Consider the following 22,353-nt stretch of genomic DNA (forward strand, 5'->3'; position numbering starts at 1 on the left):
CCCCATCTGTGATGCTCCTCATCTTCCCTGTCCCCAAACGTTGTTGACCCTATATCTTCAACCACCTCTCCCATGATGCTGTGATTCATCCTTTGTCCTCACCCTCCTAACACTGATGGTCCTCCATGACCCCACCTAGAGGACCTTAAAATGTACTACACCTATCATGATAATGTATAGTGTTGCTTCTTCAGAATCCCAGAAATACATGCATGAAAAGATATTCCAATATGCTATTTTTCATTTGCTTTTCTTGCTTTGCTTTTTGTCCTTATGTACCACTAGGCCAGATTTTTATACGTTGTATATAGAACAACCTGATAGCGCTGGGCACGCTTTTGGACCCGTCAGTGGAGGAGTAAGTCATGATTCTCTCTTATTAATATACAAATTACATGTTTTGTGTACAAATGTATGAAAACAATGAAACAATGCAGAAAGATGTTTGTGGCCCTGATTGATTTACATGCCTGATCGAAGGTATAGTCATAACATTGCAGAGATCATGTTATGATTTGTGGGTATGCATTGTCCGGAGGTAAGGTCAGAGACAGCGGAGAGCTCTGGGTGAGGCAACAGAGTGGTCCCGGGGTACCAGGTGAGGACCCCCATGAGAGTAGACTGGAGGCAATACCTGGGCAGGGACCCCGAAGGGAGGAATGCCAGACAGACTGCAGAGCGGGGAGCATGAGGCCTGAGCAATCAGGAAGTACTCCGGAGGGCAACCCCAAAGGGAGGAGCTGCTGTTACGGCTATGGCTGCTATGCATCCGCCTCACCACCAGGGGTCCTTCTAGAGCAGGCTCTCCTGGCTGGCTCAATCCACCTGCTCTATGTCCTGGAGGTTCCCTTATAGCCCTGCCTACCCTAAACTCGAGTGCTTCGGCATCGAGCTCTCTTGGTTTCCCTGCCCTAGCCTTGCTGTGTGTGGCCTTTGGGCCTTCTGCCCTGCCTTGCTGTGCGTGTGGCCTTCGGGCCTTCTGCCCTGCCTTGCCCTGCTGTGCGTGTGGCCTTCGGGCCTTCTGCTTTGCCTTGCCTTGCCGTGAGTGTGTGGCCTTCGGGCCCTCTGCCCTGCCGTGTTTGTGTGTGGCCTTCGGGCCCTCTGCCCTGCCGTGTGTGTGTGTGGCCTTCGGGCCCTCTGCCCTGCTGTGTGTGTGTGGCCTTCGGGCCCTCTGCCTTGCCGTGTATGTGTGGCCTTCTGGCCCTCTGCCTTGCTGTGTGTGTGGCCTTCAGGCTCTCTGCCTTACTATAAGGTTCATTGTCTCTGCCTTGCCGTGTGTGTATGGCCTTTGGGCTCTCTGCCTTGCTACTAGGTGCCTTGACCCTGCCTGGACTCTGACTCTGCTTGCCTGCCGCCTGCCCTGGCCCAGCCTGGACTTTGATGCTGTTTGCCTGCCGCCTGCCCTGACCCAGCCTGGACTTGGACTTTGTTCCCAGCTAGTACTCTGCTCCATTTACCAGCCATCACCCAGCTCCATACACTCCTGCCGCAACACTTCTCTCCCAGGCATCATCAGAGACCTTCCAGTTATCCCTGTCTCTCTCCACCTGGAGTCACTCTTGAAGGTGGTGTTCACTACACCTGATCACTGCCCAAGCGTAACAGCTGCATAGCATAGGCTGATGATGTAACGCCGTAGGCCAGCCCACAGGACAGAGAAGCCCGAGCTGAGCCTCATGTGATGATAGCACCGCCCCGAGGAGTGGGGAAGTGTAGGCAGTCCCAATATCATTCGTAGACGTAAACCCAAGGAGCAGGGAGCTCTTGACAATCACTGTAGTATGAAAGGCGCAGTCCCGAGGAGTGGGAGGCACGATCAGTCCTGTTCAGGATGCAGGCGCAACCCTGAGAAGCGGGGAAGTCCCTTAGTAGAACTCACGGATAGTTGAAATCTCCCAGAGGTAGTCCTGAGGAATGGGAGGCCTTGCAGGTTACAACCCAGGAGAAGCAGAGCCAGCCCGAGGAGTAGGGTAGGCAAGGGAAGCAAGTCCCCAGTGTGTGCACTGGCCCCCGAGGAGCGGGTACCAGAAAGGGTTCAAGTCCAAGAGGCAAAATCACAGGAACACATAACAGTAGTCGGCTGGCTGAGGGCGAAGGTGGAGTTTATATACACCAGCCTGGTGATGTCATCAATCTGAGACGCCGCCGAGGTTCCCGCCGAGGAGCTTGAAGAGAGTGCTCGGTGGCGCGCGCGTGTGTGCCTAGGAAGGCCTAAAGTCGACGAAGATGGCAGCCATGAGGAGTCCCGGGGAACATAGAGGTGAAGGCTGGCGTGAGCCACGAGCAGCCCTGGGGAGGGCAGCTGAGCAGTGCAGGAAGTAAGTACACGTGGTTGCAGCTATCTGCGACCGACAGTCATAACATGACTTATTGTACCTGGATTTGAATAAAGCTGTAAACCTTGAGCATCATTTGGAAAGTCAGGCTAAAAATCCAAAAATTTAATTAACTTTAAAATATCAAAAATTTAATTACAAAACCATTTGCTTTTTTCTGCAGTTCAATAGTAGATTAAATTATTTAAAATGAGCTGTACAACTAAGCAGCAAGATTTTTTTGAACATTTACCTGCATGATAGGACCAAATATTTTGCTTCTGGTTGGTCATCACCAGGATATGGGCTAAAATTTCATGCTTTCAAAAGTGTTCATTGCCATGTTTAAAAATAAATACTCAAACATTGTGAGGTCAAGATTCAGAGCTATTTAGATGGATATATCACAAGTTATCCCTCTAAATTACAAAGTTCTGAATATCGAGTCCGTTATCTGGCTAGATTTTAGCCAGGTAAGTAATTAACCAGTGAAAATCTAGCTGGATAAAAAAAGAGGCGTTCTGGAGGCATTTCTGCGAGGTCTTTAATTTTCCAGCTAACTTAGCCGAATTTCAGTTATATCTGGTTATAGAGCAGGTCTAAAGTTATCTGGCACACTATAGCGCAGCTTCTGTCACAAGCTGCTGTGGACCCTTTCAGTATTGGAGTCATAAACTGTGTGTAGTTTATAGGGGTGTGCATTCGTTCTGTACGAATTGGGAATCCGCAACGTATAAGGCCTTATTCGTTGTATTCGTGGGGAAGCGAAACGTATTGCAATTCCCCACGAATACAACAAATCTTCGCCGAATTATTCGGCCACCTAGGAGCCAATTTAAACAAAACCCCCCACCCTTCTGACCCCCCCAAGACTTACCAAAACTCCCTGGTGGTCCAGTGGGGGTCCGGGAGCCATCCCCTGCACTCACACCCTCTGCAGCCGGTTTCAAAATGGCGCCGATAGCCTTTGACCTACTATGTCACAGGGGCTATCGGTGCCATTGGTCAGCCCCTGTCACATGGCCATCGGTGCCATCTTGTGCTCCTACCATGTGACAGGGACTGACCAATGGCACCAGTAGCCCCTGTGACATAGTAAGGGCAAAGGTTATTGGCGCCATTTTGATTACTGGCAACCAACGGCCGGAGTGCAGGAGGTCGCTCCCAGACCCCCGCTGGACTTTTGGCAAGTCTTTTGGGGGTCAGGAGGGTCCCCCAAGACTTGCCAAAAGTCCCTGGTGGTCCAGCGGGGATCCGGGAGCAATCTTTTGCACTCAGGCCATCGGCTGCCAGTAATCAAAATGGCGCCGATAGCCTTTGCCCTTACTATGTCACAGGGGCTACCGGTGCCATTGGTCAGTCCCTGTCACATGGTAGGAGCACAAGATGGGACCGATGGCCATGTGACAGGGGCTGACCAATGGCACCGATAGCCCCTGTGACATAGTAGGTCAAAGGCTATCGGTGCCATTTTGAAACCGGCAGCCGAGTGTGTGAGTGCAGGGGATGGCTCCAGGACCCCCTGCTGGCTCACCAGGGAGTTTTTGTAAGTCTTGGGGGGGGGGGGGGGGGTTGTAGTTAATTTAATTTTAGCGGGGAAACGAATAGGAATTGACGTATAGAACGTATCGGGGGGGGGGGGGGGAGCCCCTTGCCGAATGCAATATATCTGCCCCCCAACGAATACGAATCCCAAATGCAATGTATGGCGTCCCACTGCACATCCATGGTAGTTTATGCTTCCAGTGCAGCTTGTGATAGAATCTGTGTTGTAGCATGTCGGGAACGGGCAAGTTCATATCCTACTTCCGGAAGGGATTTCTTCTTCTTTTTTTCAAAAATGTATAGGGTTACTTAACCAAATATCTTTTGAAGCTATCCAGCTGAATTGGAGATCTGGCCACACAAGACTGGATATCAAAAAAATCTAACCAGTTATATTCAAACATTACAGGTTATGTTTTTTTAGTTATCCGGCTACATGAAGCCAGATGACTGTAGGCAAATATATTCAGCAGAATGTTTATCTCACTGAATCTAAAGGATAAGTTATCTACCTTACAAAATATTAGCCTGTTTATTTTCTAGTATATAGAAGATACAATGCATTTTTTTCTTGGCGAATGTGTGTGTGTGTGTGGGGGGGGGGGGGGGGTGGGTGGAGAGGTGGAAGAGTTTGTGAGTGTGGCAACATATGCGGTCTTTGGGATTGCCAGAGGACAGACCTAGGCTGGATTCTGGCAAATTTCTCATAAACTTCTTTATTAATGACAAGAAACAAAACATAAGCAGCTCTGCTATTCTTTGCAGTGGGCAGATTCGCAACAGTACCCCCTCCTCAAAGACCCCCTCCCCAAGCCTCTTGTCAACAGCTTGGAAAGATGAAGGTATACTCCTTACCATTAGGGGGAAGTCAAGGATCCAAGGGCAGAAGCTGGAATTTCTTGGTGAGGAACTGTAGTGGGGAAAATACTGGAACAGAAGACAGGAAACGGAGGTGGTTAAGGTCCAGACAAGACGTACACAGAACACTGAATACTGAAGGCGCAGGTCAGGCAAAAATGTGGAATTGCAGAACCGCAAGATGGCATCTCGGTTCTTGAAATCAAGGTGGTAGATGCTAAGGCTCCCATCTAGACTTGGAAAGGCTGGATACAGACGGGAATCTTTTAGAATTCTTCAAGGCTGAAGCTGTTGTGGAAAGAAGAAGTATCAAAGCGCAGAGTTGAATGGTTCAAGAAGACTAGCACTCCAGCGATTCTAGGTGGAAGAAGCTGAAGGCAAGGAGTCTAGGTAGCAGCCCAGGATGCATCAAGGAATAGTCTTGGTATTTCTGGAAGACTGAAATCATTCCCATAGTTGTCCAAGTTTGGATTAAATAGGATGGAGTATTCGCTATTTGACACTACCCGTTGGTTAGAGAGCCAGACCGTAGGAAAGTCTTGACTGGGTACCTAGGCAGTCTTTTGGATTTTAGGACGTTGAGGCAAGCGTGAACTCCTAGCATACGGAATTGAAGAATAGCTGGTCAATGCATAGGCCAGCTGCTGGCGGTCACAGAATGGAAATAGACTTGTAGGGTGAGGTCCTCTTACAAGGAATGTAAGATGAAGTCGTCTTGTTGGTAATTGGTCTCCATACAGCAGACGAATTTAGTTGTTAAACTCACTCAGGCTGGAGGTGTAGTTCAATGGAGGTGTGAATACTTAAGAGCAGAGCGGAAGTATTGCAGGCACAGAAGTCCTTGTATTTATCTTTTAAGGCGAACCCTTAGGCAAAGGTAGAATTTCAGTGAGGCTTGGCAAGGTTTACAGTCAAGCTGAAGTTATTCTTGACTGATGGCAGAGAGGTCCGGTGCCAATTGGACAGGCTAGGACTAGGCAAGGAAGGCCGGCGAAGTAGAATTGCCAGACTGGCAGAAAAGGTGATGTCCTCTGGAGGACTTAAGTGCAAGCCAGGAATAGATGCACTTTAAACAGGATTTTAGCTTGGATGATGAAACTTGCAGTGGATCCCAAAGAAGAGGTCTCCAATTGTTCTCCAGCGGGAGCTGGATCATTGCAGAAGAAAACGTTGAAAGCAAGGGATCGCAGAGGGATATCGCTGGTCTTGAGCATAGGATGGTGAGCGAGGCTAGAATGTGGTAGCTGGTAGAACTGAAGAAGCTGAGCGGGACGATCGGAGAAACTCGCTGGTTCAACTCGAAATAGAGAAGAGAGATAATCCAGGCCCCATTGGAAGGATGACAGCTGATGGGGCGCAGGTGCCTTCTGCAGGTCGTCTGGAGAGAAGTACCAAAGATGACGAGTTGAAGAGTGAAGACATCTTTTGCAAGATGGTGAACTGGATGGACGAGATGCATGGGATTTCTAGCATGATAAGCTCTAGGGAGCAGGTGTCTTCTGCCGGTAGAACAAATGCACCCAAGGAAAAAATAAAAAATCTTGACAAGGTGGAAGTGAGGAAATGAACCAGAAGCTTAGCAGCTTGGTGGATGCTGGTGAAACTGGGTGCAGGCGCCTCCTGCAGATCGTAAAACAAAAATATACCCAGGCCCCGCAGGGTTTCCAAGAAGGTGGAAGCAGATGCTAGAGCCTCTAGCGGTCATAGGAAAAACAAAAAATTTCAAACAAGCTGGCGCATCCAGCGGGTTGATGGATTCTCCGGGAAAAAGTTGAACAAAAAGTTCTTAAGAAATTCTTGAATTAGAAACTCTGGAACTAGGCATTGCCCATCACAAGGACATGTTCGCCGAATACATGGCCTCGCAATCTGTTAGGAAGTGCTAGGAGAGTGGTTCCACTTCTGAGGAGAATGTGTGTTCTTTGGCCATGGCTCGACCCCAGAGGAACTCCAAAGAGGTGCCGAGGCAGGCGAGGCATGCCCGAGCATGTGCAGGACAGGAGTAAGGATGGACTGAAGACAAGCGATGGAATCCGGAACGGGAACCAGGCTGGACCTGGCCTCCGCTGGACCTACATGCACCAGTGTGACCCAGAAACGCAATGCTAGTCATGAGAGTAGCCCTCCGGCCACTCAAAATCTCTTTCGGACCCGCCGCTTGGGAACGACGAGTGCGTGAGACCAGACGGAGGCTGAGGGCAGGAACATGAAGACATCGACGAAGACTTGGGAACTGAGAGGTTTAAGCAGGGATTCAGGAATCAGACAAAGTACTGGGTGAGCACTAGCGGTGTGCATTCGTTTTCGCCGTATTGGCGATCCGCAACGTATATTGCACTATTCGTAGTATTCGTGGGGAAGCGAAACGTATCGCGATTCCCCACAAATACATGAATCTTCCCCGAATTATACAGCCACCTAAATACAAATTTAAACAAACCCCCCACCCTCCTGAACCCCCCCCAAGACTTACCAAAACTCCCTAGTGGTCCAGCGGAGGGTCCGGGAGCTATCCCCTGCACTCACACCCTCGGTGCTGGTTTCATCATGGCGCCGATAGCCTTTGTCACAGGGGCTACCGGTGCCATTAGTCAGCCCCTGTCACATGGCCATCGGCACCATCTTGTGCTCCTACCATGTGACAGGGGCTGACCAATGGCACCGGTAGCCCCCGTGACATAGTATGGGCAAAGGCTATCGGCGCCATTTTGAGTACTGGCATCGGACGGCCGGCGTGCAGGAGGTCGCTCCGGGACCCCCGTTGGACCCACAGGGACTTTTGGCCAGCTTGGGGGGGCCTCCTAACACCCACAAGACTTGCCAAAAGTCCAGTGGGGGTCCGGGAGCGACCCTCCTGCACGCCGGCCGTCCGATGCCAGTACTCAAAATGGCGCCGATCACCTTTGCCCTCACTATGTCACAGGTACCGACGGTCGGCCCCTGTGACATAGTGAGGGCAAAGGCGATCGGCGCCATTTTGAGTACTGGTATCGGACGGCCGGCGCGCAGCAGATCGCCTTTGCCCTCACCATGTCACAGGTACCGACGGTCGGCCCCTGTGACATAGTGAGGGCAAAGGCGATCAGCGCGCAGCAGATTGCCTTTGCCTTCACTATGTCACAGGGGCCGACCGTCGGTACCTGTGACATAGTATGGGCAAAGGCTATCGGCGCCATTTTGAGTACTGGCATCGGACGGACGGCGTGCAGGAGGTCGCTCCCGGACTCCCGCTGGACTTTTGGCAAGTCTTGTGGGGGTCAGGAGGCCCCCCCAATCTGGCCAAAAGTCCCTGTTGGTCCAACGGGGATCCTGCACGCCGGCCGGCCGATGCCAGTACTCAAAATGGCTCTGATAGCCTTTGCCCATACTATGTCACAGGGGCTACCGGTGCCATTGGTCAGCCCCTGTCACATGGTAGGAACACAAGATGGCACCCAATGACCATGTGACGGGGCTGACCAATGGCACCGGTAGCTCCTGTGATAAAGGCTATCGGTGCCATGATGAAACCGACAAACGAGGGTGTGAGAGTGCAGGGGATGGTTCCCAGACTTCCCGCTGGACCACCAGGGTGTTTTGGTAAGTCTTGGGCGGGTCAGGAGGGTGGGGGGTTGTAGTTAATTTTAATTTTAGCTGGGACATGAATAGAAATCGCCGTATTAACGCATCGGGGCGCCATACAGCCGAATGCAACGTATCTGCTCCCCGACGAATCCGAATCACGAATGCAACATATGGCGTCCCTCTGCACATCCCTAGTGAGCACTGCATCACAGCACACCCTACACATCCATCCCGTGGGCTGATCATGGACCACGACATGGCAGGCCAGGAAATGTTGGTACAAGGAACCTGGGAACTGGATGCAGAAGAGAGGACAAGGGCGTCAGGATCAAGAGAACAGGAACACGGAGCATCTGGAACATCAGGATGAGGAACAACAGGACTTTCAGGAACGAAACCACAAACAACAGGACAACTGGAACATCAAGGCTTTCAGGAATGAACTCACAGGATGACAGGACCTCTGGACATGGAACATCAGGAGCAAAGGTTCAGACAAAGACAGAGGAGCTCCAACAGGAAACACGGGACCTTGAAGAAGAGATGGACCACAGAAGACTCCTGGAGCAAAGGACAGGAACATCCAGGAGTAGACTGGCTCCTTGCGAAGGCAACAATGGACTGGCACAGGGCCCCTTTTATAGGGCTGAAGCAAACCTGGCTGATGATGTCATCTCCAAGGGCTGCGGTGCTTTTCCCGCTGCTGGCCCTTTAAAAGTCGCAGAGAGGTGCGCGCCCATGCCTATGCAGAGGCAGGAAGAAGCAAGAGCAGATGGACATGCTGGAGGTGTCCCCTGCCACGTGGAAGGCCCAAAGAGTGGCTGGAGCGGCTCCCTGCCGTGAAGACTGAAGAGAAGAAGCAGGCATCGGCAGGAACCTGCCGCTCCCTGCCGTCTGAAGACCCCGGCAGCGGCTCCTTGCCGTGAAGGTCGGAGCAGGAGCGGCAGCGGCAGCCCCAGCCGCGGAGGAAGGCTCCCGGCAGGGCACAGCCCTGCTGCACAGGGCAGGAGACAGCCGCAGCCTCTGGGCCGTGGAGGACGGCGGCAGTTTGCCGCGTCAGTTGAGAGGTAGGTGGAGGGACCGCGGGCAGAATCACAACACTAAAGGAATACTTACCGATCCTCTTCAGCCTCCAGCAATATGATCTTCTCCTTTCAATCCTCCCACTGGAGTTGCATGCTTACCTTTTCTGCTTGTGCACTATTTCTTTTTGATGAGTGCATATAAATCCAGATAGGCACATCCACTAATAAAACTGCATTTTTTGGAACATGTCTAAAATAATATAATCCCCCAACACAAAAAATACTAGTATGAAGCATAGCTTGTTTTTGAAAATTATAGACCAAGTTAATAAAAAAAAACCAAGGGGCGCCGTCATTTTCCACAAAACCCGTGCTATTTACCATAGGAACTGCCAAACTGTCTACTGTATACGCTGAAAATACTACATCCATTTAAACACATTCTAAGACTTAAAAAACAAACAAACACCAGAACATCACTGTCTGTTTTATAAATAAAAAGCACCTTTGTGCTTTGTGTGGCAGCAGTACAAGACCTGTGCACAGTTGCAGCCAAACTTAAGTTTTGTGGTCAAAAGAGTGCAAAAACAGGTATAAATAGCCCTGGAAGTCATAGAGCATCTGTTGTCTAAGGACTGATTTCCTGAAACTGTACTTAGGGAAAAAAGAAAAAATTGCACATGAAATCTTGTGCCAGTAAAATCTTCTCTGGCAAGAACTATGAAACTTTTGCTTAGTGGGATTAAATTTAAAAAAGTTCTAGAGTGCTTTTTTTTTTTTACCCAAGTTTTCATGTGATCTTGCACGAGAACTAACACTTTGTGCTGCAAATTGCGGAGTCCCAACCAAGCAATAAAAATTAAGAAACCTTCTCCTCTTTCAAAGTTGACAGAAATGTGCCTGTTTACAAAAGACACAAACATCTGTTGGAAATAAAGGTTAGTAAATAATAACAAAATATATATACAAGTTTTTATATGTTAACTCTTATTTTCATGTATTCAAGTGGACTAACACAGCTGCCACACTGCTTTATACCAAAATCTCTGCCATGCCATGAGAGCAGAATAAACGACAGAAGATGTGAAAAAGCTAGAATGGTCAAGAGTTTGGAAGCGGTGCTGTGAGAATATATTAAAAAACTAGTAATTACTCTTCAGTTACAGGAATGTAGTTCGGTGGCAGTACCAAGAAGTGTCCTGGAGCTCTGCTAGCTGGTACTTTGCAAGACAAGTTTAAAAGAAAATGAAAGAACAATTGTTGGTTGATGCTCTTGCATGTAATAGTTCTTTTCCGGTTCTTGAAGCTGCTAACACTGAAATGCTGGAAATGTGTTCCTACTTCCACAGGTAATCCAAGCTTTGCAACTTGCAGACCGGACAATAGGGATGCTAATGGACGGCCTCAAACAAAGGAATCTGCACAACTGCGTTAATCTAATTATTGTAGCTGATCATGGTATATACATTTTTGCTTTATTTTTCTTTTTTTCACCTTGCACAATATATCCTATTCTCTCGTTTCTGGATCTGTAGTGTACAATAAATATGAAAGGACTCTTAACCCAGAGACAAACTGAAAGAAAATCGTGTGAGAGATAATGCAATGGAGTAGCCACATGATATAGTATATATTGAGAGTCATAATCCAAACCCTTTCTGCAGGTAAAACACTGTTTTACCTGTGCTTGATTAGTATCTACCCCATACATCAGTAAAAGCACCCGCGGATGTCAGCATTATGGATGTTTTTACCTGCAAATGTCTGGCGGCGTTCCCGCAGATGGGGTTTGGTTGGGGAAGCTCTTATGCGAGTAGTTGTGAATAATCAAAGCTAACTGTATACGAATCTACAGAAAAAAAATACCCGCAGAGAAAGCAGACACAGCTTTATGCACGCATGTTTCCATTAGGCAATAATCAAAATATTAGTTTTGCTTTGATTATTTTTGCAAACCCTACAGAGTTTCTTGACATGCAGATAGTTTCATTACCTACCCCATTATGAGGAGTGTAACATATAATATACATTGATTCTTAGGTAACCTCATGTAAACCCTGCTAGGGGGCACATAAAATAAAGAGTCCTGACACAAACTCTGTGGGTTCCCAAAAATTGGTCTGGTAAGATGTTGAATAATTGGACCTGGCTGAGGGGACAATGAGGTGGATCATTCTTCAGGACAGCGAAAGGGAAAATTAAAAGGTTTTCCCTTCTGTGACCATCTAAATTGCTTTCCCCACTCCTCCTTAGACCTTCTTCAGGATGTCTTGTTCATACAAACCCCATACCCTGGGATCCACAAAAGTAGGCTCACAAATTATACTATAGTTCCAGCACATCAAGCATTACTTTAGGAAAAATCAGCAGTAATCACAAAAACAACAGAATGAGTCACAGGTTCCTACTACACAATAATCTAACAGACAGCCTTGGGTGAAAGCAATCCCAGCTCCCTATAGCAGTAGGGCCATTAACTCTTCAAACAGCTCCAGCCTGACCCCCTGTTAACACCAGCTAGTGCTCACTAAGAGCCCTGAGTCAATTAGCAGAAAGGTTCCTTCTCCTGGGAAGCAGCTCTGTCAGCTGGCTGTGCCCGTTTTCCCCCAAGAGCTCTGGATAAGCCACTGGGCTCTGGCCCTAGGAGCAGATCTTCGGCACACCAGCATTCCATAGTGAAATAAAGAGGCCCCTGGTAGGCCTCAAGGGATATCTTCAGAAGCCAGTGCAAGCTAGAGATGTGAATCGGCCCGAGCTGATAAACAAAAAACCCACCCGACCCTTTAAAACTAATCCCTTAGCTTCCCCCACCCTCCCGACCCCCCAAAAACTTTTTACAGGTACCTGGTGGTCCAGTGGGGGTCCCGGGAGCGATCTCCCGCTCTCGGGCCGTCGGCTGCTACTAATAAAAATGGTGCCGATGGCCTTTGCCCTTACCATGTGACAGAGTAACCATGCCATTGGCCGGCCCCTGTCACATGGTAGGAGCACAGGATGGCCCGCGCCATTTTTAAAGATGGCGCCGGTCATCCAGTGCTCCCTCCATGTGACAGGGGCCGGCCAATGGCATGGATACCCTGTCACATGGTAAGGGCAAAGGGCCATCGGCACCATTTTGATTAGTTTTAAAGGGTCGGGGTGGGTTTAGGGGTTATTTTTGTGTGCCGTTTTTCCCACCCTCCCCCAAAATGATAAGAGAACCCCCACGAACAATTTCGTTGGGTTTTCCTATTGTTTTGGGGGAGCCCCCGATTTCTGACGATTTTGAAAATATCGTACGATATTTTCAATCGTCCGAAGCCCGATTCACATCCCTAGTGCAAGCCCTGTCCCTCTTGATTCAAACTCTAGAATCCCCCCAAAAAATCCCTTCCCAAATCAAGGGTCAGGTTTATATATTTATTTATTTTAAAGTGCTTCTTGTCTGTGCCCTCCAATGTGTGAGGCGGGTTACAGAAAAGCATACCTAATGTTGAAACAGAAAAGAACCAAACAAATGCAAAACAAAATAAAGTAGACAATTGACTTAATATAAGCACTGCCAAGAAGAGATAGAGAGAAGAGAGGCTGATGCAATACAGTGCGCTCAGCCGAGTTAGACTTGTTCGCAGAGAACCTGCTTAAAGAGAAAGCGTTTTCAAAGCCTCCGTAAAGTCTTTAGCGTTTGCCATTGCTCTAATCCCTGAGGGAAGTGAGATCCAGGTAGTGGGGCCTGCAATTGACAATGCTCTTTCACGTGTCTTGGATAATCTGGTGTTTCTAGCAGAAGGGACGTGAAGCAGAAATCGATTTGCTGATTTGAAGTTTCGGGAAGGAATATAAAAGTGTAAAATAGAATGTATCCAGGTGCTAGTGATATTGTGGGTAAGGTTATGTCCAATGATTTGGAATTTTACTTTGGAGGGGGGGGTAATTTTCAAAGCCAAGTATGCTCATAAAATATTGCTTTACACTTATAAACAGTTTGTTATAAAACTGCGCATGGTTTGTGCACATAAAAGTATGCACATAACCTGACTTTGTGCATACTTTTCTGTGCACAAAAAAATAGGCATTCCAGGTGGCGGAGTTGGGATGGATTTTTGAATTTAAAAAGTATGCATGCAAATGAACTCCTACAAGTTACACCCCACAAAGAATGTGGGTGAGTTTGCGTGCATTAGTTTGGATAATTTTCAAAGCAAATATATGCATTTAAGTTCGCTTTTAAAATTGGCAAAAGTAGCTGCTGCATAAATTGATCATGATGTTTTCAAATCACCCTCCCTATATATATACAGCGACTGATTTTAAAAAGCATTTACATGCTTACACTTTACTCAAGTAAGTGGGCTTTTGAAAATTGATGCAATATATCCAATTCAATTGTCCAGAGGATTTGCTTACTTAATTGCACTTTACATGCGTAAATGGATTTTAAAAATTGCTAAGACAGTAGTTACATTTACATGTGTAAATCCTTTTGAAAATTCACCTGATACTTTGTAATTTCTGTTAATGTGATGAATGTTCTCTTTGGTGTGTGAACTGTATATTGATGCTCTGGGCTGCCTTTTGGGTCTAGGAGGGCAGGAAACAATTGTAATGAGAGAGAAAAAGAGAGTACCAAAATGCTTATTTGAGGGAAGAATGTGAATGGAAAATTAGCCTGGGCTAGTTTCATACTTTCAGTGCAGGTGTACTAGATTTGTGACTTCCTATCCAGTCATGAGCTTCTGACCTGTGCTTTTCTATTTGGTTAGCAATTCATTTTGGCTTTTTCCAAAAATACCCCCCCCCCCCCCCCAGCCCCCAAGGGTCCAGTCCTGCTCCATAGAAAAGTTGGCAACCCTAAGACTATGGAGAACTTGCAACATATATCCAACGGAAATTTTACCGAACTAACATGCACCACAAAGCACGGATATAAAGGTTTGACCAATTCCTTCTCCAGATCCAGGGGGGTAAAATGTGCAGAATTAAACATCCAATCTTCAACGTGTCTCAATAGACAGGCCATGTTATGCTCCTCCACTTCTGGAATCCCCAGCCCTCCTTGCTGCCAAGGTCCCAACATGTTAACTATAGAGATCTGCGCTCTTTTCCCCTGCCATGCAAAACGGGACAATATAGCATAGACTAGCTTAATATCCTGCCTTTGAAGAACTAAAGGAAGAGTTTGCAATATATAAAACCACTGGGGCCATAAAAGCATTTTAAATAAATTCATCTTACCTGTCACCGAAAGGGGCAAATCCCTCCATTCCAAAAATTTGTTCTTTAAGGACTTTAATAATGGTAGAACATTTAAATCATAGATCTTGGTGAGGTTTGTTGATATCTGTGCCCCCAGATAGCGGAAAGAATCTCTGGCCCACCCCACTCCATCTCAGAGCGAACCGGGGATGCCATCACCTCAGATTTGCTCATATTCAAGTTAAAACCTGAAAAGGAGCCAAAAGCAGCAAATTCTTCCACCAAAGCAGTCAACAACTCCACTGGATTACTAAGGTGTATAAGCAGATCATCTGCAAAGGCCACGTTCTTAAACATTCTGGTACCTGCCAGAATATCTGAAATGCAAACATTGTGGTTTATGGCCTGTAATACCAGTTCTAGCGATACAATAAATAGAAGGGGTGAAAGAGAACAGCCCTGCTGTGTGCTGCACTGTAAAGGAAACTCATTTATGGGAAATCCATTTACTAATATTTGAGCCCTGGGATCAGAATAGAGCAAGCACACACTACTCTTAACCAGTTTCCACAGAATCCAAGCTGTTCTAAGATGAAGAAGAGATAATCCCATGCTACCTGATCAAAAGCCTTTTCGGTGTCATAGCTGATCAATAGTGATGGAATCACTTGGGAAGTACTCCTCGCTGTAGAAGCCAAAACCCTCCTCACATTGAAAATAGGATGAATCCCACGTACAAAGTCAACCTGATGATCTTCCACCAAAGAGGGGATAACACATTCTAGGTTGTCTGCATAAATCTTGGCTAATAACTTAATGTCAAAATTCTGCAATGATTTGTGTCTATAAGAACCTGGCAAAAGTGGATCCTTATCTTTTTAAGGAAGTAGCGTTATTAATGCCTTATTAGCATTGTATGGAAATACTGCTTTTCAATGAGATTTTCATTCATGAGGAGCATGAAATTCCCCTCGATAGCCATCCGTTCCTGGTGCCTTGTACAGGGGAACCCCTAAGATCCCTAGGCCCAGTGCAACTGGGTGTGCATCCCAAGCTGTGATAGAGTATGTGATAGATAGCCTCAGACTGCCTTAACGGACCGGCTCCAGCTATCTGGCCTGGCCCACCTTAAGACAGACAGGAAAGACAGCTGGGGCGTTGCATAAGCTGAAGGGCATCACCAAATATTCAAAGTGTCCGTCCCTGGTGTTAAAAGCTGTCTTCCATTCGTCACCTGAACGAATGCGGACAAGGTTATATGCTCCTTTAAGATCCAGCTTGGAGAAGATCTTAGCCCCTTGTAGGCAGTCAAACAGCTCAGAGATGAGTGGTAAGGGATAGCGGTCTTTGACCGTGATCCCGTTTAGACCACGATAATCAATGCATGGATGTAGGGTTCCGTCCCTCTTGCCCACAAAGAAAAACCCTGCTCCTGAAGGAGACTTGGATGGCCTTATGAAATCTTTTTGTAGATTTTTTTGGATGTATTCCGACATCGCTTTATTTTACACAACTGAGAGGGGGTAAACTCTTCCCTTGGGTGGTTCTGTATTCGGTTTCAAGTTGATCACACTTTCATAAGATCTGTGTGGAGGAAGTATATCAGCAGCTTCTTTAGAGAACACATCTTGAAATGATGCGTATTGAGGTGGTAACCCAGGCATCAACGGAATTGTGGGCATACAGTGTAGTGGTGGAACTTCCTTCAGGCATTTGCCATGACAATCTGGGCCCCAACGTGAAAGCTCCAGTGTAGCCCAGTTGAATTGAGGCATGTGCTTTTGTAGCCATGGTAACCCGAGTACTAAGGGGTGCATAGCCTTTTCAAGCACGAAGAAGGAAATGGATTCCGTATGAAGAGCTCCAGTCCTTAAACTGACTGGTTCTGTTTGTAGGGTTACTTCACCGGGCAAGGGCTCCCCATGAATAGAGGATAACAGAAGCGGAGGCTTCATAGTCATAGTGGGGATTCGCAGATGTTCCACCAGACGTCTCAGTATAAAATTCCCTCCTGCCCCGGAGTCCACTAGAAAACAAAATACTTCCAATCCACAAAAAGAACCCACACTACAAACAAAATTAATTACCTAACACTTAATCAATTTTTGCTACTTTTTTATATGTTTTTTAATTACTTATAAAACACACCACAATAGACTAATTTAAAAAGACTTTTCTTTGATCGCGCTCATCACATTCACTTGTTAGCTTCCCCGAGACTTAAAAAATGTTTGTGAAAAAATATTTATGAAAAAATGTTTAAGGAAAAAAATATTTAATGAGTGTAAAGTGATGCTTCATAAATTTTCAGGGCACCATCCCGGTGTACCATACTTTTTCTCTATTTAATCATAAGCACCACCGTCCATCCAATAGTCCTTTTATTGTTTATTTCAAAAAAATATTTTTTAATTTATATGTACTTTTGTTGAACAAATAATCCTCGCCTGCTAATGTGAAAAGCGCTACAGCAAGGAAATGCGGTTCACCAAGCCCACATCAAAACTGGAGCATAGTTAGAAAATGTCAGTTAGCTTTGAAGATATATCCTGAAGATCCAGTATACCCATTGGCAAAACTATCCCCGACAAGGCCCAGTTTCGAAGTTCATCTTCGTCAGGGAGAGCCACTTAGATACTGCTTGTCCCAACTCATGATATTTCCCGGTTCAAGTTTATAATGAAGCTCGCAAAGCGCTGCTCTGTGCTCCTTTCAAAAAATGGCGAACCCGCCCTTCCTTGTTCAGCGTCCCATATTTAAAGGGACTCCATCACTTGTCCTTTGGCATGGCAGTAAAGAAATTCAGAAACCCCTTTAAATTCAATTTAAAGGAGGGAATACCAGTCTATTTGATCATTCAATCCAGATGGTGCTTCAGTTCTTAATTTATAGATCCAATATTGCTCTCGCCGATTTAATATTGTACCCATGTCAATATTGTACCCATGTACCCAGAGTCCACTAGGGCAAGAGTCTGGAATTCAAGTGGTCTGTTTATCAAGGAGACTGGCAGGGAGAGTGGAGGAGAAGGTGCAGTTAGACCTAAGAAGAGTCCTCCCACAGGACTTAGATCTGCCCGTTTCCTGGACAGATAGGGCATGTTTGTACTGCATGGCCTGCTTGACCACAATACATGCAGAGACCTAATCTTCTCAGCGTTCTTCTCTCCTTAGAAGTATGGTGACTATGGCCCAATTGCATAGGTTCTTCTTCACCCGCAACCGCTTTAGACTGAATAGGTTTAGGTATAGTCTTGTCTCGGATTTCTCCCTGGCTTGGCCTCTTGGAACTTTAACCTCTTGAACCTTATCCCAAAGTCGTTGGTCAATTCTTGTGGCTAACTTCATCAGGTCCTCCAAGGTCTCAGGCATTTCTCGAGCTGCCAATTCATCTTTCAGCCGAGAGTTCAGGCCTTCAAAGAACAGGGTCTTCAGGCATCTCGAGTCCCAATTCAACTCTGAAGCCAAAGTCTTAAACTCGATGGCGAAGTCTGGTAAAGGTATATTACCTTTCTGTAGATGAACCAGTGTAGATCCTGTGATTGTGTACCTGGCTGGGTCATCAAATACGGATTTGAACAGTTCCAAAAACCCAGTAAGGTCCTTCAGGATGGGGTCATCTCGCTCCCACAGTAGAGAAGCCCAAGCTAGTGTTCTTCCGTCCAAATAAGACAGGATATACGTAGTCTTGGCATAGGCTGTGGGAAAATTATTAGGTTAAAGTACAAAATGCATACAGCATTGGTTGAGGAATCCCCTGCATCTCTAGGCTTCCCCAGAGAAGCGAATAGGAGCGGAGAGGGGTACAACTGTCTTAACCGTCACTTCTGGTGGTGTTTCTTCTTTACCTGAGGTAGTAGAAGCGTTCATCTGTGAGTGCAGTAGATTAAAGGCCACAGTCAAGCTTTCCAGCATGCTCTGTTGTTCAGTGATTCGCTGGGCCAGGCCTGGAATGGCCTGCAATGCGGTGAGCTGAGACGAATCCATGGAGTTAGCAATCTGTTATGATATCGAGGTGTTTGGTGGATTCTCAGGGGCAACAGTGATGGTATCTCCTATGGGGAAGAGCCCCGTAAGGAACTGTAGCACCGGGCTAGACTCAGATACCAAACACAGAGAATATATCTTTTATTATACAGCTTGTCTGGTTCACCAGAGGTGGCAGTAGAGAGTGGATTAGATAGCAACAGTCTGTGATCCTCAGCATGGGAGACCCGTCCCACAATGGTAGTGTAAGGTCCAGATGCAGATGCCCAGTAAAGCACTGTAGGAGAGACAGACTGGCAGATGTTATAACACACTCCCCGGTAGCTGAGTAGATAGTAGGGATGTGAATCGTTTTTTGACGATTTAAAATATCGTCTGATATATTTTAAATCGTCAAAAATCGTTAGGGCCACGATACAATACCAATTCCCCCGATTTATCGTTAAAAAATCGTAAATCGGGGGAAGGGGGAGGGCAGGAAAACCGGCACACTAAAACCCCCTAAAACCCACCCCCGACCCTTTAAATTAAATCCCCCACCCTCCCGAACCCCCCCCCAAATGCTTTAAATTACCTGGGGATCCAGCGGTGGTCCAGAACGGCGGCGGTCCGGAACGGCCCCCTCAATTGAATCCTTTTGTCTTCAGCCGGCGCCATTTTGCAAAATGGCCGCCGCAAAATGGCGGCGGCCATAGACAAAAATGATTCGACTCAGGAGGTCGTTCCGGACCCCTGCTGGACTTTTGGCAAGTCTTGTGGGGGTCAGGAGGCCCCCCCCAAGCTGGCCAAAAGTTTCTGGGAGTCCAGCGGGGTTCAGGAAGCGATTTCTTGCCGCGAATCGTTTTCTGTACGGAAAATGGCGCCGGCAGGAGATCGACTGCAGGAGGTCGTTCAGCGGGGGTTCCGGACCGCATGGAAAACGATTCGCGGCAAGAAATCGCTTCCTGAACCCCGCTGGACTCCCAGAAACTTTTGGCCAGCTTGGGGGGGCCTCCTGACCCCCACAAGACTTGCCAAAAGTCCAGCGGGGGTCCGGAACGACCTCCTGCGTCGAATCGTTTTTGTCTATGGCCGCCGCCATTTTGCGGCGGCCATTTTGCAAAATGGCGCCGGATGAAGACAAAAGGATTCAATTGAGGGGGCCGTTCCGGACCGCCGCCGTTCTGGACCACCGCTGGATCCCCAGGTAATTTAAAGCATTGGGGGGGGGGGGGTTCGGGAGGGTGGGGGATTTAATTTAAAGGGTCGGGGGTGGGTTTTAGGGGGTTGGCTCACGATTTTAACGATTTTTCACGATATTTTTAAAACCCAAACGGCAACAATACGATTCCCTCCCCCTCCCAGCCGAAATCGATCATTAAGACGATAGAGGACACGATTCACATCTCTAGTAGATAGAGCTCCCAGTGAGCAGTAGAGAGAGGATAGATATCAACAGTCTGTGATGCTCAGCAGAGGAGATCAATTCCACAATGGTGGTGTAGGGCCCGATGCAGATGGGCAGCGAGGAGCTGTAGATGGACAGACTGGGAGAAGTAGTACTCACTCTCTGTAGCTGATAGGTAGTGTTCCAGCAGGTTGAAGAATTGGTAGCAGGCACCAGGATAGACACACAGGCCCTCGAGGAGCGAGTACCTTAATTAGGATAGGCACCTGGAAATAAGCAAAGGGCCACCGAGGAGCGGGTACCCAGGTTAGTAGACCCCCGGAGGGTGAAGGTAGTTTCCAGCAGAGTAGAAGCGGCAGAGCAGCTTCAGACTGGAGTGAATCCAATCTGATGCTAACTCGGCGAGTGTCAGCAAATGGGCAACCTTTTGAAGAAGGAAGCAGTGATGTCACTCGAGGGGGATGCCCCCGAGGTTTGCGCGCACTGCTACAAGACTTGAGGTGTGCATGCGCACGCGCTCTAGGGGCGCCGCGCCAGAGCTGCTCCGGGGAAGCCGGAGGGTATGGCAAGGAGACGCTACAGATGCCATTCTCCTGAGGCTGGTGGAGAAGGCTGAAATAGAGGTGAGGCATGTCGGACGAAGCCCTCTGAGACCGACGGACGCAACACTGGTCCCCACTAGGACAGTTCCAAGGTAGCACAATTAAATTGTGGCATATGATCTTGTAGCCATACCACCAGATGCATGGCTTTTTCCAACACTAGAAAGGAAATTGATTCTGTGTGTAGGGCTCCAGTGAGCAGGCCAATGGCCTGGGTGGTCAAAGAAACTTCTCCAGGAAGTGGTTCTCCATGGATGGATGGCAATAGCAGAGGCTTATCTATTGGTGTGGTAGGAATCCTCAGATGTTCGACCAAGCGCTGCAGAATAAAATTACCTCCGACACCGGAGTCAATGAGAGCGAGGGTCTGAAATTCGAAACCTCCGCAGAGCAGGGATACAGGTAAAGATAATGGAGGAGTAGGAGAGGTAAGGCCCAGGAGAAGTCCTTCTGCAGATCCTGGGCTCATCAGTTTCCCAGACAAATGGGACAGGTTTGGACTGCGTGGCCCAATTGGCCACAGTACATGGACAGGCCCATGCGCTTGCGGTAATGTCTCTCCTTAGAAGTCAAGTGGCTTTGGCCTAGTTGCATAGGCTCTTCCTCCTCTAGGAGTGCAGACGGTAAGCTGGAAGCAATAGGCACAGGTTTTGGATGGTTAGCCCTCACTGTAGACTTTTGTGGACTCTTAGCCTTTTGAATATGATCGCGGATAAGGCGGTCAATAACTGATTCACATCAACTCGTTCAAGACCACTCATGATCTTAAAGATTAAACAAAAATGTCCTTAGAGAAAAAAAAAATTCTGGACTAGGTAGAAGCAGAGGAATCAAACCAAAAGCTTTGGCATCTAGATGGATGTTGGTGAATCTGGGTGCAGGTGCCTCCTGCAGGTCGTACAACAAAAATGTACCCAGGCCATACAAGCTTTCAAGGAGGTTCTTGATGATAGCGGATGCTAGAGTCTCTAGCGGATGAAGAAAAACAAAAAATCTCAAAACAAGCTGGCGCCTCCAGCAGGTCAGTGGATTCTCAGGGAAAACTTGAACAAAAAATTCTTAAGAAAATTTTCTTGGATTAGGAACACCGGAACTAGGCATGGCCTATCACAAGGACATGAACGCCGAACACATGGCCTTCGCAAACTGTTAGGAAGCGCTAGGAGAGCAGTTCCACTTTCCAGTGGATTGTGAGTTCTTGGACCATGGCTCGACCCCCAGAGGAACTCCGAAGAGGTGCCGAGGCAGGCGAGGCATGCCCGAGCATGGGCTGGACAGGAACAAGACTGGACTGAAGACAAACGATGGAATCTGGAGCAGGAACAAGACTGGACCCAGCCTCCACTGGACCTGCATGCACCAGTGTGACCCAGCAATGCAATGCTGGTCACGAGAGTAGCCCTCCGGCCACTTGGAAGCCCTTTCGGACTCATCGCTTGGAAATGACGAGTGTGTGGGGACCAGACGGAGGCTGAGGGCAGAACATGATGATTCAGACGAAGACTCGGGCGAAAACGTGGATACTTGGATGAAGACTCAGGTGAAGACACTTGGATGAAGACTCAAGAACAAGGCACTGAAGACGAGGAGTCAGGAACAAGGCACTGAAGACGAGGAGTCAGGATCAAAGTGCTAGGTTGAGACTGAGACGCAGCGCGCCCTACACAGCCCACCCACGGGGCTGGTCACGGACCATGCTGGACTCGAAGCAGATTCTAATCGAAATAATGGAAGATTGAGACTGGAACATGGCAAAGATTCCGTAGAGTCCAGCACCAGAGTGCACCCTACACAGCCACCTGTGGCTGGTCGCGGACCATGCTGAATGGAGCAGGTTCTGGCAGTGTCTTTGGCATGGACGGAGCAGATGCAAGGCGACTCTGTAGACTGGGAACT

The 22,353-nt window shown here is 47.7% G+C and overlaps 1 protein-coding gene across 7 annotated transcripts in view; it reads left to right on the top strand.

The window, feature by feature from the left end:
* Nucleotides 1-22,353, top strand: part of ENPP3 (ectonucleotide pyrophosphatase/phosphodiesterase 3) — a 329,854-nt gene that overhangs the window by 183,529 nt on the left and 123,972 nt on the right. For all 7 annotated transcript variants that reach the window (XM_029594399.1, XM_029594400.1, XM_029594401.1 and 4 more), the window contains 2 exons: nucleotides 286-358; nucleotides 10,657-10,765. In XM_029594399.1, the coding sequence (XP_029450259.1) occupies nucleotides 286-358; nucleotides 10,657-10,765 (182 nt within the window). The remainder of the gene's footprint in view (nucleotides 1-285; nucleotides 359-10,656; nucleotides 10,766-22,353) is intronic.

The sequence above is a fragment of the Rhinatrema bivittatum genome, chromosome 3 (genome assembly GCF_901001135.1).
Source record: "Rhinatrema bivittatum chromosome 3, aRhiBiv1.1, whole genome shotgun sequence".
Taxonomy (NCBI): Eukaryota; Metazoa; Chordata; class Amphibia; order Gymnophiona; family Rhinatrematidae; genus Rhinatrema; species Rhinatrema bivittatum.